Source organism: Castor canadensis, chromosome 19, assembly GCF_047511655.1.
Source record: "Castor canadensis chromosome 19, mCasCan1.hap1v2, whole genome shotgun sequence".
Lineage (NCBI taxonomy): Eukaryota > Metazoa > Chordata > Mammalia > Rodentia > Castoridae > Castor > Castor canadensis.
In genome coordinates, this window is record NC_133404.1 from 38,946,008 (window position 1) to 38,959,822 (window position 13,815).

At 36.3% G+C, this 13,815-nt stretch overlaps 1 protein-coding gene across 3 annotated transcripts in view; it reads left to right on the forward strand.

Annotated features, from left to right (window-relative positions):
• The window catches only part of Agbl1 (AGBL carboxypeptidase 1), a 780,759-nt gene that overhangs the window by 431,661 nt on the left and 335,283 nt on the right, over nucleotides 1–13,815 (forward strand). For all 3 annotated transcript variants that reach the window (XM_074061490.1, XM_074061492.1, XM_074061493.1), the window contains one exon: nucleotides 12,829–13,005. In XM_074061490.1, the coding sequence (XP_073917591.1) occupies nucleotides 12,829–13,005 (177 nt within the window). The remainder of the gene's footprint in view (nucleotides 1–12,828; nucleotides 13,006–13,815) is intronic.

The following is a 13,815-nucleotide window of genomic DNA, read 5'->3' on the forward strand; positions in this document are numbered from 1 at the left end:
TTAAAGTACTGTTTGGAAATACTTTCCCTGTTCACTGAGTTTTCTCTACCCTTCTGTATCCATGTCTGTTGGACATAGACTTCTGTACAGTCTTAATAGTCTATAATAGTCTTGGGTACAGTTGACCCAAGGCTATTATAGCAGAATCCACAGCTTATCCTCCATGACTTATTTACTCTAAGACTCAACCACTGTAATGGTGATGTAACATGGGAAGCTTAACTGCCTGATATTATTTAGGAAACTAGTTTAGCACATCAAAACATTCATCTGGGAAATTCATGCCAACCTATGTATTCATGCCAACCTCTCATGCATGATACACCTTGGACTTAATAAAACAACATTTTTCAAACTTAGAGAGTCAGTGTGTCTTTAACTTTTTCTAGAGAAGCTAAAAATATTTATGGATAATTCTCTATACAGATTAGGGTAAACACAAAGATGATATGGAATGGGGCAGAGGGTTTGCATCACGGTCAGATATAGAATATGGGTTCTTTTCCTCTGTATTTCAATTCAGGGTATGACACTTCTGATTTAATTAATAAATTCAACAGATATTTTGAGCCCAATTTAGTGGGTAAGATAAAAGGCATAACATGACAGGGGTAGATGTGCCACAGTCTCTGTCTATAAGAAAAGTCACGTAGTATCTAGAAGTGATGCAGTGAAGAAGATTAATCCATCTAGGCACCGGTAGTCATCTATATGATCCATTATTGGTGGTGGGTCAATTGTCTGAGTCTTAGTTTTCTCCCTTATGAAATGAGAAAGTCAAAGTTTGTAAGTATTTATTAAACTGAGGTCATTGGTGATCTAGGGTTCTTGAAGGTCTTTCATGGTTTACTGTAAGATATGTGGAAGAAGAAAAGTAGGTAAGGTTTTGGCCCTTTCTGCCACTTCTTTTTTTGCACGGGGCGGGAGTAGTGGTACTGGAGTTTGAACCCCTGGGTTCATGCTTGCTAGGTAGGCACTCTACCATTTGGGCCTGCCCCTAGCCCTTTCTGGTTTAGTTATTTTTCAGATAAGGTCTCATATTTTTGTAGGGGGCTGGCCTGGGCCATGTTTCTCTTATGTATACTTGCTCTGCATAGTTTGCCACCATGCCCAGCTTTTTGCTTAGGCTGGCACTGAACTGCAATCCTCTTGCTCTCCACCCCACAAGTAGTTGGGATTATAGGCATGAGCCTCTATGCCAGCCCCCTTCTCTATCTTTGAACCTGGGATCCTACATAATATGTGTCTCCTTTCATCACTGACTTTCTAAATCTAGGACACAGTGATGTGTAAATAATGGCCTTGAAAATGGTGATTTATCTAAAAAGTTTTTTTTTGTGTGTACAAATAAATCTTTTCAGAATTGAGAGGAATCACTCAATTGATCCTTGAGGGAACTGAGAGCCAGGGGTGAGTGTCTATGTAAAATACATTAATCTTACAGTCATGGTACTTTGCCAGGAGTCAAGAGCCTGAGAGGCTGATTTCTACTTGCATTTCAAATGGAACGATTCTAAACGTGTTCCCCTTATCAGAGACTTTCTTGTCCTTTAGCATCAGTATCAAACAGACGATTATATACTCAACTACATTTCACATTCACTCGATACATTTATCCAGCTTTATTAATCAACCTCATTGGAATTACTTCTAGCTATGTTTGTATAAACAGGGCAGTGAATCCAAGTATAAAACAGGACAAAATTGCCCAAAGCAACCATGTTAGGACTCTGAAAATTGACCACATATGGAGAACAAATTGAAAAACAGTTATCTTTATATGTTGCAAGGTCGTAATGTAAGAACAGCAGGAGTCTGTGACTTTCATACTGGCAATTCTCCTGACCCCTTTATTTACTCATAAAGAATTGAAGTTTATCTGGGTATGGTGGTACATACTGGTAATCTCTATACTCAGGAGGCAGAAGAAGGAAGATTGTGAGTTTGAGGTCAGCTTGGGATATATAGTGATAATTTGTCTCAACACAGACAGACAGACACACACACACAGACACACACACACACACACACACACACACACAATGCCAAAAATTTATAGGTGATATCTTAGAAGTGAGAGTGAGAGAGCAATAAAAGGGCTACTAAAGCTTTCCATACATTCCAGAATAAGTGGAATATGTACGGCTGTGCAAGAGACTCCAAGTGAGAGGTAAAATTTAAAGAGATGGGAGAACTGGCCCTAACTTTGAATGTCCTCCTGACCCACATACAAATCAGTAACAGAGAATGGTAGCTTTATGAGCTTAAGATGTTTGAACAAAATATCTACCCAAATAAATAGCTAACCACTAAGATTTTTACGAACTAAGATTTTTAAATAAATATTTAAGATATGTGTAGACACTGCAATGGCACAAATTGATGAAGAGAAAAAAAGAGAAAGTTTCTGCCTATTAATCCAGGAAAGTACGAAAAATTTTAAAAGCATTTAGAAAAAAGAAAATAGAGTCCACAGATACTAAAAGATAAAGTGTGTGATGTACAGTTTAAAACCAAAATTGTGATGCTTATAAAGAATGAAGAAAGTGTGATCCACACTCAGGAAATGGTGGATTCAGTTGAAAAGGATGCTCACTGGACCAAGATGTTGAATTTGTCAGTTAATGATTTCAATACAATGTTAAAATAGGTTCAAATAATCAAAAAGAACTATTTCAAAAGTTGACAGCAGAAAATGATGACAATGACACAACACGTAGGGAAATTTGATGATTAAAAAGAAAAGGAAAAGAAGGAAATTCTAATGTTGAGAGGTATCATAACCTACCAAAGTGAAAAAATCACTGAATCTGAACAAATTTGAGATCCTAGGGGGATGTATACAAAATTATTAAATCCAAAGAACAGGGGAGAAAAAAACATAGCAATTTACATAAAATAGGAGCAACCAAAAGAGAGAAATACCTGGAAAAATATTTGAAGAAATAATTTCAGAAGAAGATACTGTTGGAGGAACAAAAAATATGAGATATACCTAAAACAAGTGGCAAAATGGCAGATGTAAGTCCAAAAATATAAATAAAGACATTAAATATGAATGGGAAAACATTCAATTCAAGGGGTACAGGTTGTAAAACTTGATCTACAAAAACAAAATTCATTGATGTGTTGTCTATGAGATATATACTTTCAATTTTTTCAATAATACAAAAAAGTTAAAATGAAAGGATACAAAAAGACAGACTATAGAAACAGGAACAATAATAAGGAGTCAGTGGTATTTATTAAGACAAAATAGATTTTAAAGGAAGAAATATTACTAGAGCTAAGAGGGGAACTTCATAGTGCTGAAAGGAATAGTTTATCACAGAAATGAGACAATTATAAAAGTGTATGTTCATAGTGCCCCACAGAACACAAAGCAGAAATGAAATAAAAGGAGATATTAAACTTGGGTAATAATAGTTGGATATTTCCGTACTTTTCTCTCAATAAGTGATAGACTGGCTAAACAGAAAATTACTAAATAGCAAATACCTAACCTAAAGTTTTAGCACTTTCCCTCAAAACAAAACAAAACAAAATGCACATACTTTTTCAATGAATATCACAAAACTCTGCAGGATGGACCCTATAGTGGGATATAAAACAAATCTCCATATATCTTAAAAATTGAAAGCATGCAAAGTACATCTTTCTTCCACAACAGGATCAAATTATAAATAAAATTTTTACAGAAACCTGGGATATTCTTGGAATATTTGGAAATTAAGTGAATTGTTTTAAATGAACTCGAGGTCAAAGAAAACATCTGAAGGGAAATTAGAAAATATTTTGAACTGAGTGACAATAAAAACACAGTATATGAGAATTCATGACTTGCAGCTAAGCCATACGGGGGAATTTATAGTGTTGAATGCTTACATTAGAAATGCAGAAAGATGTAAAATTTGTAATCTAAGCTTCCGTATTTAGAATCAAGAACAGGAAAAATAAATAAAATCCCACATATATATAAGAAAGAAAAAAAGCCAAAAAAGAAAAGTGGTGAAACAGAAATTTTAAGAAACAATGAAAAATCTGTGAATCTTAGTTTGAATTCTTTATATGGCTCATAGAAGTTATAACTGTTTAGTCAGACTGACTAAAAAAAAAGAAGACACAAACTACCAAGATCAGGGATGAAAGAAGGGACATCTCTATAGACGTTACAAAATGTAAAAGGAAAGTATTCCCAGCCCTTTGCCAAGAAATGTATGAATTCTTTGGAGGACATAAACTATCATAATTGGCTCAAGAAGACATAGAATATCTAATATTTAAAGTAAATAAGTTAAATTAGCAATTAGAAATCTTCCCACAAATAAAAACCCAGACCCAAATGGCTTTGTTGGCAAATTTTGTCAACTCTTAAGAAATAAATAATACTAATTATAAAAAAAAACTTTCATGAATTAGAAGAGAAACACTTGCTGATACATTTTATGAGGCCTTTAATACTAAAACCAGAAAAAGGATATGAGAAGAAAAGACAGCTATGGCGTATTGTCTCCTACAAACACCTTTGCAAAAAATCCTTTAAAAATATTGACAAATCAACCCAAGCATGTAAAACTTATTCTTCACTGTGACAACGTGTGCTTACCTTGTAAATGCAAACTTGTTTTAGCATGAAAAATAAAATACTGTTATGTAGTCCTTCTAGATAAATAAATGACAGATACCTACATCACCATCTCAATATATCCCAAAGAAGCATTTGACCTAATTAAACACTAGTTTAAAACAAAAATCTCATAGCCAAACAAACTAGGGACAGAAAAAGAGTTCTTCAATCTGAAATTGAGCTTCTGAAAGAAGTCTGATAGCCGGCATTACCTTACATGGTAAAAGCCTGAATGTTTTCTCTGTAAAATCTGGACCAAGACAGAAATGTTTCCTGCCATCACATCTCTTCAACATTGTACTGGATATTCTAGCCAGCACAATAAGGCGAGCTAAATGCAAAAGAAAATCGTTTACAAAAAGCAAAAATATCTTTGTTCACGGGTGATACAGTATTATTTCTCAGTGGCACCGAGTTTCGAACTCAGGACCTCACACTTGCTAGACAGGTGCTTTACCACTAGAGTTACTCCCTTTTGCTTTAGTTTTCTTTGAACATGGTTTTGTGTTTATGCCTGAGCTGACCTGGACTCAGCTCCTATTTACCCTTCCTGTCTGACAGGTATATTCCACTATGCCCAGCTTTTTTATTGGTTGAAATGGAGTCGGGAGGGAGTTCATAAACTATTTTCCTGGTCTGGCCTCAAATGGTGATCCTCCTGATCTCTGCCTCCCAAGTAGCTAGGAATACAGGTGTGAGTCCTCATGCCGGGCTCACAGGTGATGTGATATTTTATCTACAAAATTCTAAGGTATCTACAAATTAACTTTTGAAACTAATAAAGAAGTTTAGCAAAGGAACAAGATACATGCTCAATGTAAAAATTGTTATTATTTCCATATATAAAAACAATGAATTATCCAGAAATTAAAAATCCACTTGCAATAGTAACAAAAATAATAAGACAATTAAGAGTAGATTAGCCAGAGAAAAGTAAATTATCTCTATCTGAAAACCAAAAAATACTGAGAGGAATTGAATGGTATTTAAATACATGGAGAAATATACCAAATGAATGGATTGAAAGATTCAATACTTTTTAAATTGTTATTTTCCCCAGATTTTTCTATAAATTCAACACAATTTTTATCAAAAATCTCAGCAGACCTTTTTGATTGTATTGACAAGCTAATCTTAAATCTTATATGGAAATGCAAAGGAACTGGAATAGCCAAAGAAATTGAAAGCAAAGAATAATGGTAGAGGATTTATGTTGTAATTTTTCAAAACATTAAAAATCTGCACAAATCAAGAAAATATGATATAAATCAAAGGTGTGGGTGTAGATGACACAGAATAGACAGCTGATTTTTGCTAAAGGAACCAGGATGATTCCATGGGGAAAAATTGGTTAACCATATGGAACCAGACTACCTATTATAAATGAAAGAATAGATCAATTGAACTTTAACAAACTTAAAGTGTTTTGTGCTTGAAAGGACACTATTAATGGAAAGGCAAGACCTCACTGGGAAATATTTGCAAATATCCATGTGATTAAGGACTTGTGTCTAGAATATATGAAGAATTTTTTACAAGTCAAGAATAAGAAGGCAAACAAACACATTTGTTTGGTTGTGCTGGGTATTGAATCCAGGGTCTCAGGCATGCTACGTAAGACTCTTGACACTGAGCTACATCCTCAGCCCCAACAAACCACCAAAAGATGAGCAAAAAACTTTTATATGAAAAGGAGAAAGACACCAAAAAATGAGCAAAAGATGTAATTGAATATTTCACCTAAGGCAATATGTCAAAGACTGTTATGGATGATACTCATTATTATTCATTATTAATGTTCCTCAGGTAATTACAAATTAAAACCATGACAGGACAGCACTGTACCAGCCCTAGAAAGGTTCTAATAAAAAAGACTGGAATTATCAATTATCAGAAAATGATGTTTGGGAACTGAAACCATTATTTATTATTGATGGAAATGCAAAATGGTGCAAACAGAAAATGCTTCAGCAGCTTCTTAAAAGTTAAAAAATGCTTTTAACATATAGCCCAACAGTTCTGTGCCTATGTATCTGTCCAACAGAAGTGAAAACACACGCTGAGTTTGATGATTTTCAGCAAATACGCAACCATTGCCACAATTCGGTTTTAAAACCTGCGCATCTCTCTAGTTTTTTATCATGCTAATTTGCAGTCAAGCTCTGCCCTAGGCAATATCTGAGCTACTTTCTATAGTATTGCTTCTTCCAGAAATTATAGAGAAGTTTGATTTCAAGAAATCTCTGAAGAAGCAGATGGACATGGATCCCCGCCATAATTAAAACTTTAGCCTCAAAGAACTTACATTGCCAGTTGTGGATAACAGTGCCTTGAGGGCAGATGAATTCAAATCAGGTCGTGTGCATCACTGCCTAGGAATTATTTCTTTATAGTGACATTTCCTGGCATTGATCTTCATCACTTTCCTATGTTAAAGAGTTGTAGAGATAATAATTATCAGTACTACACGTACAGTGCCAGGCGTGTGGTAAGCACTATTCTAAATACTCTATAGGAATTAATATATTTAAATTTTCCATCTACCCAAACCCTAGACTATTGTGCAGCACTAGAAAATGCTTTGCAAATATTTGTTGAGTGAGTAGTTTTACTAACATTCCATTTCACACAGAAACACAGAGATTAAGTGGAAATTGTCCCAGGTCATGTAGTCAGCCAGAGCTAGAATTTGCACCTAGTGACTTCAGCACAAGTCCACACTTTGAGAAACTCACCTCAGAGGTCTTGAATTCTAAAATGTGTGCTATTTTGGAGAGAAACGGAACAATGAGTCAAGTGACTCTATAATTTAGTATTAAAGAGATGTTTAAAGCAAGAATAAATTCTTATTTGGAGGTTGACAAAGAATAGGTTGCTTAAGTTAAAGAAGGGAAATGTAACATTCAAAGAGAGGCTTTTAAATATTTCTTGTCTTGGGCGGTTGAATAGTTGGACAGTGTTCCCTCTCTTTCAAACCTCACTCATCAGCAAACTCCACTCTCCACAGTGCAGCAATAATGATAATTACTGAGGATTCTAAGTTCTGTGCTACCTTGCCCTTGGCATATTCTCAATCCAGAGAAGGCATTTGGGTTATGTAGGGTCACCCATGGGGAGTCTGTATTTTCCTAAACTGAGGACCCCTCCCAGGAAATGAGCTCTGGTCTAGGTGCTATCCTGTGAACTCTCAGTCAGCTTACCTTTGAGGGCAGAAATCAGACAATTGAAATATAACTATTTAAAAATATAGCTTTTAAAATGTGCCTTAAAACCAAAATGATTGGTTCAGAATCAACCCTTCTCCCTCATTTAAGGATGCGCCTGAGTCCGCTAATCCTGGATGGATTTGATTCAGTGCCTGTGAAGAAGTAGAACCATTTTCAGGGCAATTTCTGGACAGCGATGTCAATTCTCCCATTTGACAGATTAAGGGCCTAGGATCCAGGAAGACTGAGTATCTATGTGCAGTCAGTCACACAGCAAGTAACTGGGGAGCTGGACTTTTCCTAGCCCTGGTTTCTCTGGCTCTAACCTGCCTGCCTTTAACTCCTGTGTTATGATGTCTGATATTTAGTGTTTGGGCAGGTTCTGGCATCTTTCTGCTCTTGAATCATCTTTATTATACATTCTGAGGTCTGCTTTTAGAAAATAAGGAAGAATCAAAAAGGAAGGAAGTGCCTCTGAGGACATGTTTATAATAATTATAAATAATATTACAATGTAATGGATAGATGTCTCTTATACATTGGCCACAGTACATCTTATTTACACTGCTTTATACTCTCGTGAGGTAATAATACCCCACTTGAGATGAGAGTTCATCTATGTTCTATTCATTAAAAAACAATACAAACAACTTCTGTTTGAGAGTAGTTGTCATTGCCTTCCTCCCTCTGATATGAATTTATTTATGTAATACTAAAAGAGAAAGGAAATGATGGGGTAAAAATTTAAGTGCCACAGTTTTGGAGTCTGCTGTATCACTGTGAAAATATAAAAGGGATACTCAATTTCACCTTATAAATCCCCTGCCTCCCATGCTCCAGGGAAGGAATTATAATTAATTAAGCTCCATAAGAAGCGTGCGATTAATTTGAATGTGTGGTCATTTGTATGGGGGCAGAATTACCTAACAAAAAACAGGTTCACCTAATGTCAGACAGCAAACCACAGATCCAGGAAGCTCAGAAAACACCAAGCAAGATGAAGGTTATAAATCCTGTGCCCAGGTACATTATTTTGAAACTATTGAAAATTAAAAAAATAAAGAAAAAAAATACCAAATGAAGTCAGAAGGATAAAGGACTATTTAACCCTAGGGTTAAAAATGATAAGAGTTACATCTGACCTCCCAGAAATCTTGCAAACAAGAAGAGAGTGGAATAAAATATTTAATGTTGAGACAAGAAACTCACCAGCCTAGAACTTCTTATCCTGTGAAATTACACTTACAAATGAAGGCAAAATATAGACTTTCTTATATAAACAAACATTGAAAGAATTTGTTGCTTGTCTTGCAAGAAGTATTCAAAGAAGTTCTTCAGACAGAAGGAAAATAATATAGGCCAGAAACTTGGATCTCTATAAAGACGAGAAAAGCATTGAAGGAGGGATAAGTGACAGTAAGACAAAACTTGTATTTTTTTATTCTTAATTTAACAGATGACAGTTTGTTCAAAATAATAGTAGTAATAATACATTTGGTAGTCTATGCATACACACATATATGCTTACTTATAAGTGAAATGCATGGCAGCAATGATACAAGAGATAAGAATTAAGACTTCTTTCTTTTGTTTTTCTTTCTCCTTCCTTCCTTCCTTCCTTCCTTCCTTCCTTCCTTCCTTCCATCGTTTCTTTCTTTCTGGGATGCTGGATAATGTTACCATGCATCCATTCTTCCAAACCATAGAATGTATAATACCAAGAGTAAATCTAACATAATCTACAACCTTCAATGACGATGGGTTAATGTTGTTTTATCTGTTACAACAAATGTGCCATTTGGTGGGAGACACTGATAGTGGGGATGCTATGCCCATGTGAGGCCATGGAGGAGATAGGATATCTCTGTGCCTTCCTCTTGGTTTTGCTATGAAACTGATATTGAACTTGAAAACAAAGTCTTTTTAAAAGACACAAACCATCTTAAAATGGTGATAATTATACTTCTCCCTTAGGGCAGTCATGAGAACTGAATGAAATAAAGTACCAAGAGGGCCTCACTCAGAATCAAGTGCGTGGAAGGTGATCCACTAAATACTTCTTTACTTCCTTCCCTACTTTGTCACTGCCTGATTAATTTAATTTCACAAAATAGGAAAAAATGTGTAAAATAAAAGGGAAATTATGTGTAGGGGCCTCATCTGCTTGGAAGAAAGAGAAACTAGGTCTGAGGTCAGTCTTTCAGTGTAGAATTAGGCAAGTCAAAGGCTGGCAGAAAGGATGAGGTTACATTCCACCAGGATGTGAAGACCAGGAATGGTGAAGTTGGCTGGAAATACTGACTGACTGCGCAAGTCTTAGGGATGGGGATGGGGGGGTTTCAGCTGTGACTGTGGAGTCTTCCTGCTTTTTCTCACTTCTAACAATATTTCCTTCAGATGGGAGTGAGTGATGTTTGAAGAAGAAGCTTGGTGCATGTAATTTTTTGAATGCAAAAACTAAATACAAATTTTGAATGCACATTAGTAAATAAACAAAAGGAAGTGACTTCTAAGTGGTCAGAATAGGCTTCATAAGGGCAAAAGAAGAGAAAAGGATAGAAGTTGATGAAGTTATTTAGATAAGAAAGATATTGAGATCTGAAAGCAAATGGCAGGAGGCTGGAAAGGAGGAAAAAGGAGGAAGTAGCTGAAAATGAGGCTGGAGAGGGGCCTCCATACTTATAGGACTCTGTTACAGGACGGGATGCAAAAGTTAGTATTTTTAACATAAATGTTAATTGCCCACAGGATCTTCAGTGGGATACTAATAATTAAAATCAACAGCTCTAAGCTCAGGTGAAGGAATAGTGTCTACCTAGTTTCCCCAAGCTGCCCAGCTCATGTCAATCATGTTTTTCAAATAATAGTTTGGATCACAAGCCACCAAAATGTTTGAGACATTTTAACACTATTAATTTAACCACCAAAATGATAAGTACCTCATTTAACTTTGAAAAGATAGTATCAGCTGGAAGCATGGGTCAGGTGGTATTGCATCTGCCTGGCAAGCACAAGACCCTGAATTCAAACATGAGTACCACCAAAGAAAAGGAAAAAAGGAAGATGGAATCAATGAACACTGAATAAAAATAAGATAATTTATGCAGAAACAGATATTTTTATAATTCTATTCATGTGAGTCTTATTACTAGAATAAAGATAATTACTTTAATGTAAAAAAAATTTAAAAAATGACACAAACCACAAAAATAAATAAGTTCACAAATAAAAATGGAGAGAACACTTAAACAGTATTGAACTTTTTGCAACAAGATAAAATATTGATAAATTAATTTTTTGCATACTGGGGATTGAGCGAGGGCTTCATGCTTTCTAGGCAACCACTCTATCACCTCAGCTGTGCCCCCAAGTTTTTATTTTTATTTTGTTTTTGAAACAGGGTCATGTTACCTTTGCCTAGACTGGGCTCAGACTGCTATCCCTCTGATCGCCACCTACTAAGTAGTTGGAATTACAGGCATGCACCACTATATCCAGCTTTAATTAAAACTATTTTTGAGTATTTGCAATCACATTATTTATGTATACATACATATTATGTTTATGTTTATTTAAGCAGTCTGCTAGGTGTCTGGATTGGAAGATTTTATTTCAGCAAACTATGACTGAGTGACCTCTATGAGTTACATATTTCTCAATGGGCAGAGATTTTCTTGTGAGTAAGACACATTGCTGCCCTCTTCGGACTTCTAGGCTTCAGAAAAGATATACAATAAACAACTAATAAACAATAAACATAGAATAATTTATCTACAGATAAATTTTAACGAACACTTTAAAGGGAAAAATGGGATGTGGGAGCACAGGGAAGAAGTGACAAAAGTGGATCTGATGAGCTTGATTAGGAGGTAATGACAGAAACTTAAGTGAGGATGACAGTTAGTGTTTTTCTTTTCTTTTCTTTTGGAGGAACTGGGGTTTAAACTCAGGGCTGTGTACTTGCCTTGCTTTTTAAATGATCTGAAGGCCTGAAGGTTGTATGGAAACTTAGAGACCATGATCAGTTGTGGTAATAATTATGTTGAAGTTATATTAGGAATGTATATAATCTTATATTGTGTGCTATTTCATTCATACTCTAGCAATACTGAAGTGAGATAACCCTTCTGGTTAATGTCATGAAAGTTCTGGGATTGCCTAAACTTAGACTTTCTGCTGACCCAGGGACTACGTGTGTTATCAGCTCTGAGTCATTGTCCCCTTGGGGGCAGGTCTGGTGGCTGGAAGCCCTGTCTCTGTCAACTGTAGTGACAAGAATCTACAGATGCCTTCTAAATGGAGATTAAGTGGTCATAAATAAAGCATTTTTATTCCAAGAAAAAGTAGGATATATGAACCCAGAGAGATGGAGTTTTAAGAGTTTTATAATTGACCCAGCCTCAGATTTATGACTTAGAGGATGAGACCAAAAAGTTCGTTTTGGCAATTATATACTCACTGGAAACAGGTGAACTTTCTATATACACCTGCCCAGGAATCTTAGGTGACCCCTATGACTGTCGAGACAAATGACCAGCTTTGGTCTGACCCTACTGAAGGACAGTGAGGCTGGATGGAGTCACTCAATTTTAGGTCCCTGTTGACATTTTTGACTTTCCACAGGCTCAACTCTGCAATCAACAGGGTCAAATATCTGGGTGCAGCCAAGGCTCACAGTAATGCAAAAATGTGGAGTCAAACCACTAAAATTTTTGGAGCTAGCCAGATTGGCATTTGGGTCCCATTCTAATTACTTTGTAGTTGTAGGATTTAAGTTATTTATGTTTTACATTTCTAAGTTTCAATTTCTTCATCTCAAAATGATTTTAAAAAGGTTGGTATCTATTTCTTAGGGTTAATAAATGACTTACAGGAGCATACATTAAGTATTTGATATATATGATGCTTAATAAATGTTGAGAAGCTATTTTATAGTGAATATTCCTAATGACCTGCAACTCATCATAGCTTGATTTTTTTTTTTAATTATTGCAGACTCTTCCTAAAATCCTTGATAAGCTAGCACCTGCATTCACAATGAGCAGTTGCAGTTTCCTTGTGGAGAAATCTCGAGCCTCCACAGCCCGGGTGGTGGTGTGGAGAGAAATGGGTGTGTCTAGAAGCTACACCATGGAGAGCAGCTACTGTGGCTGCAACCAGGGCCCCTATCAGGTATGTGATGTTGTACTACCCCCAGGCTTCCTGCCCAGCAGCACTACATAGAAATGAGGAACAATAATAGATCCCTCACCCCTGATTTCTCACCTGCAAAAGGAAGAAGGCTCCAAGTAGTGTCTGGCCCTGCTTCTTTGCCTTGAGTAACTGGTTCAATGATTGCCTTCACGTACAGCATCATCCCTGTTGATTCTGGAAGCAAAATGTGGATGTCTTCCAATTTGGTTCCTCAGTCAGCTGCCCTGACCAGCAAGCAGCAGGAAGCCTCTCTCTGACCTGTACTCCTAACTTCTACAGAGTCTGCCTGGCTCTGTTATATGCATGGAGAATCTGTTTTTATTTTACAAGTGGACCCATCCCATATGCCTCATAAAAGGCATAGGTTGTCTATAGATATTGTCACAATATGTCTGTATTCTGATCATTTTCTGTGCCAATCTAAACCAGCAGCTCTGTGTGCTAGCCTGCTGTCACCAGAAGTGTGTGCATGGTATTGATATCCCAGAATGAGTGGGTCTGGGACTCATGCATGTGTTGAGGGAAAATGCTCATGTATAAATCATGCTCTTTTCTACAGCTATATTAACTGCATAAGCAGCTGGATGGCTGCTCTTCTCTCTCCCCCATAGAGAAGCATAAATAAGGGACATTGTGACAGTGCCAGAGTAATAAGACTTTTAAATTTCTTAGGCAAGCTGATAGAGTACTCCTGGGTGACTTCCATTCAACCCCAAGAATACCTGGACCTCACCAGCATTAGAACGCATTGTATGTTGGCTTTGATACTCTCCTGAAGTGGCCAGGAGG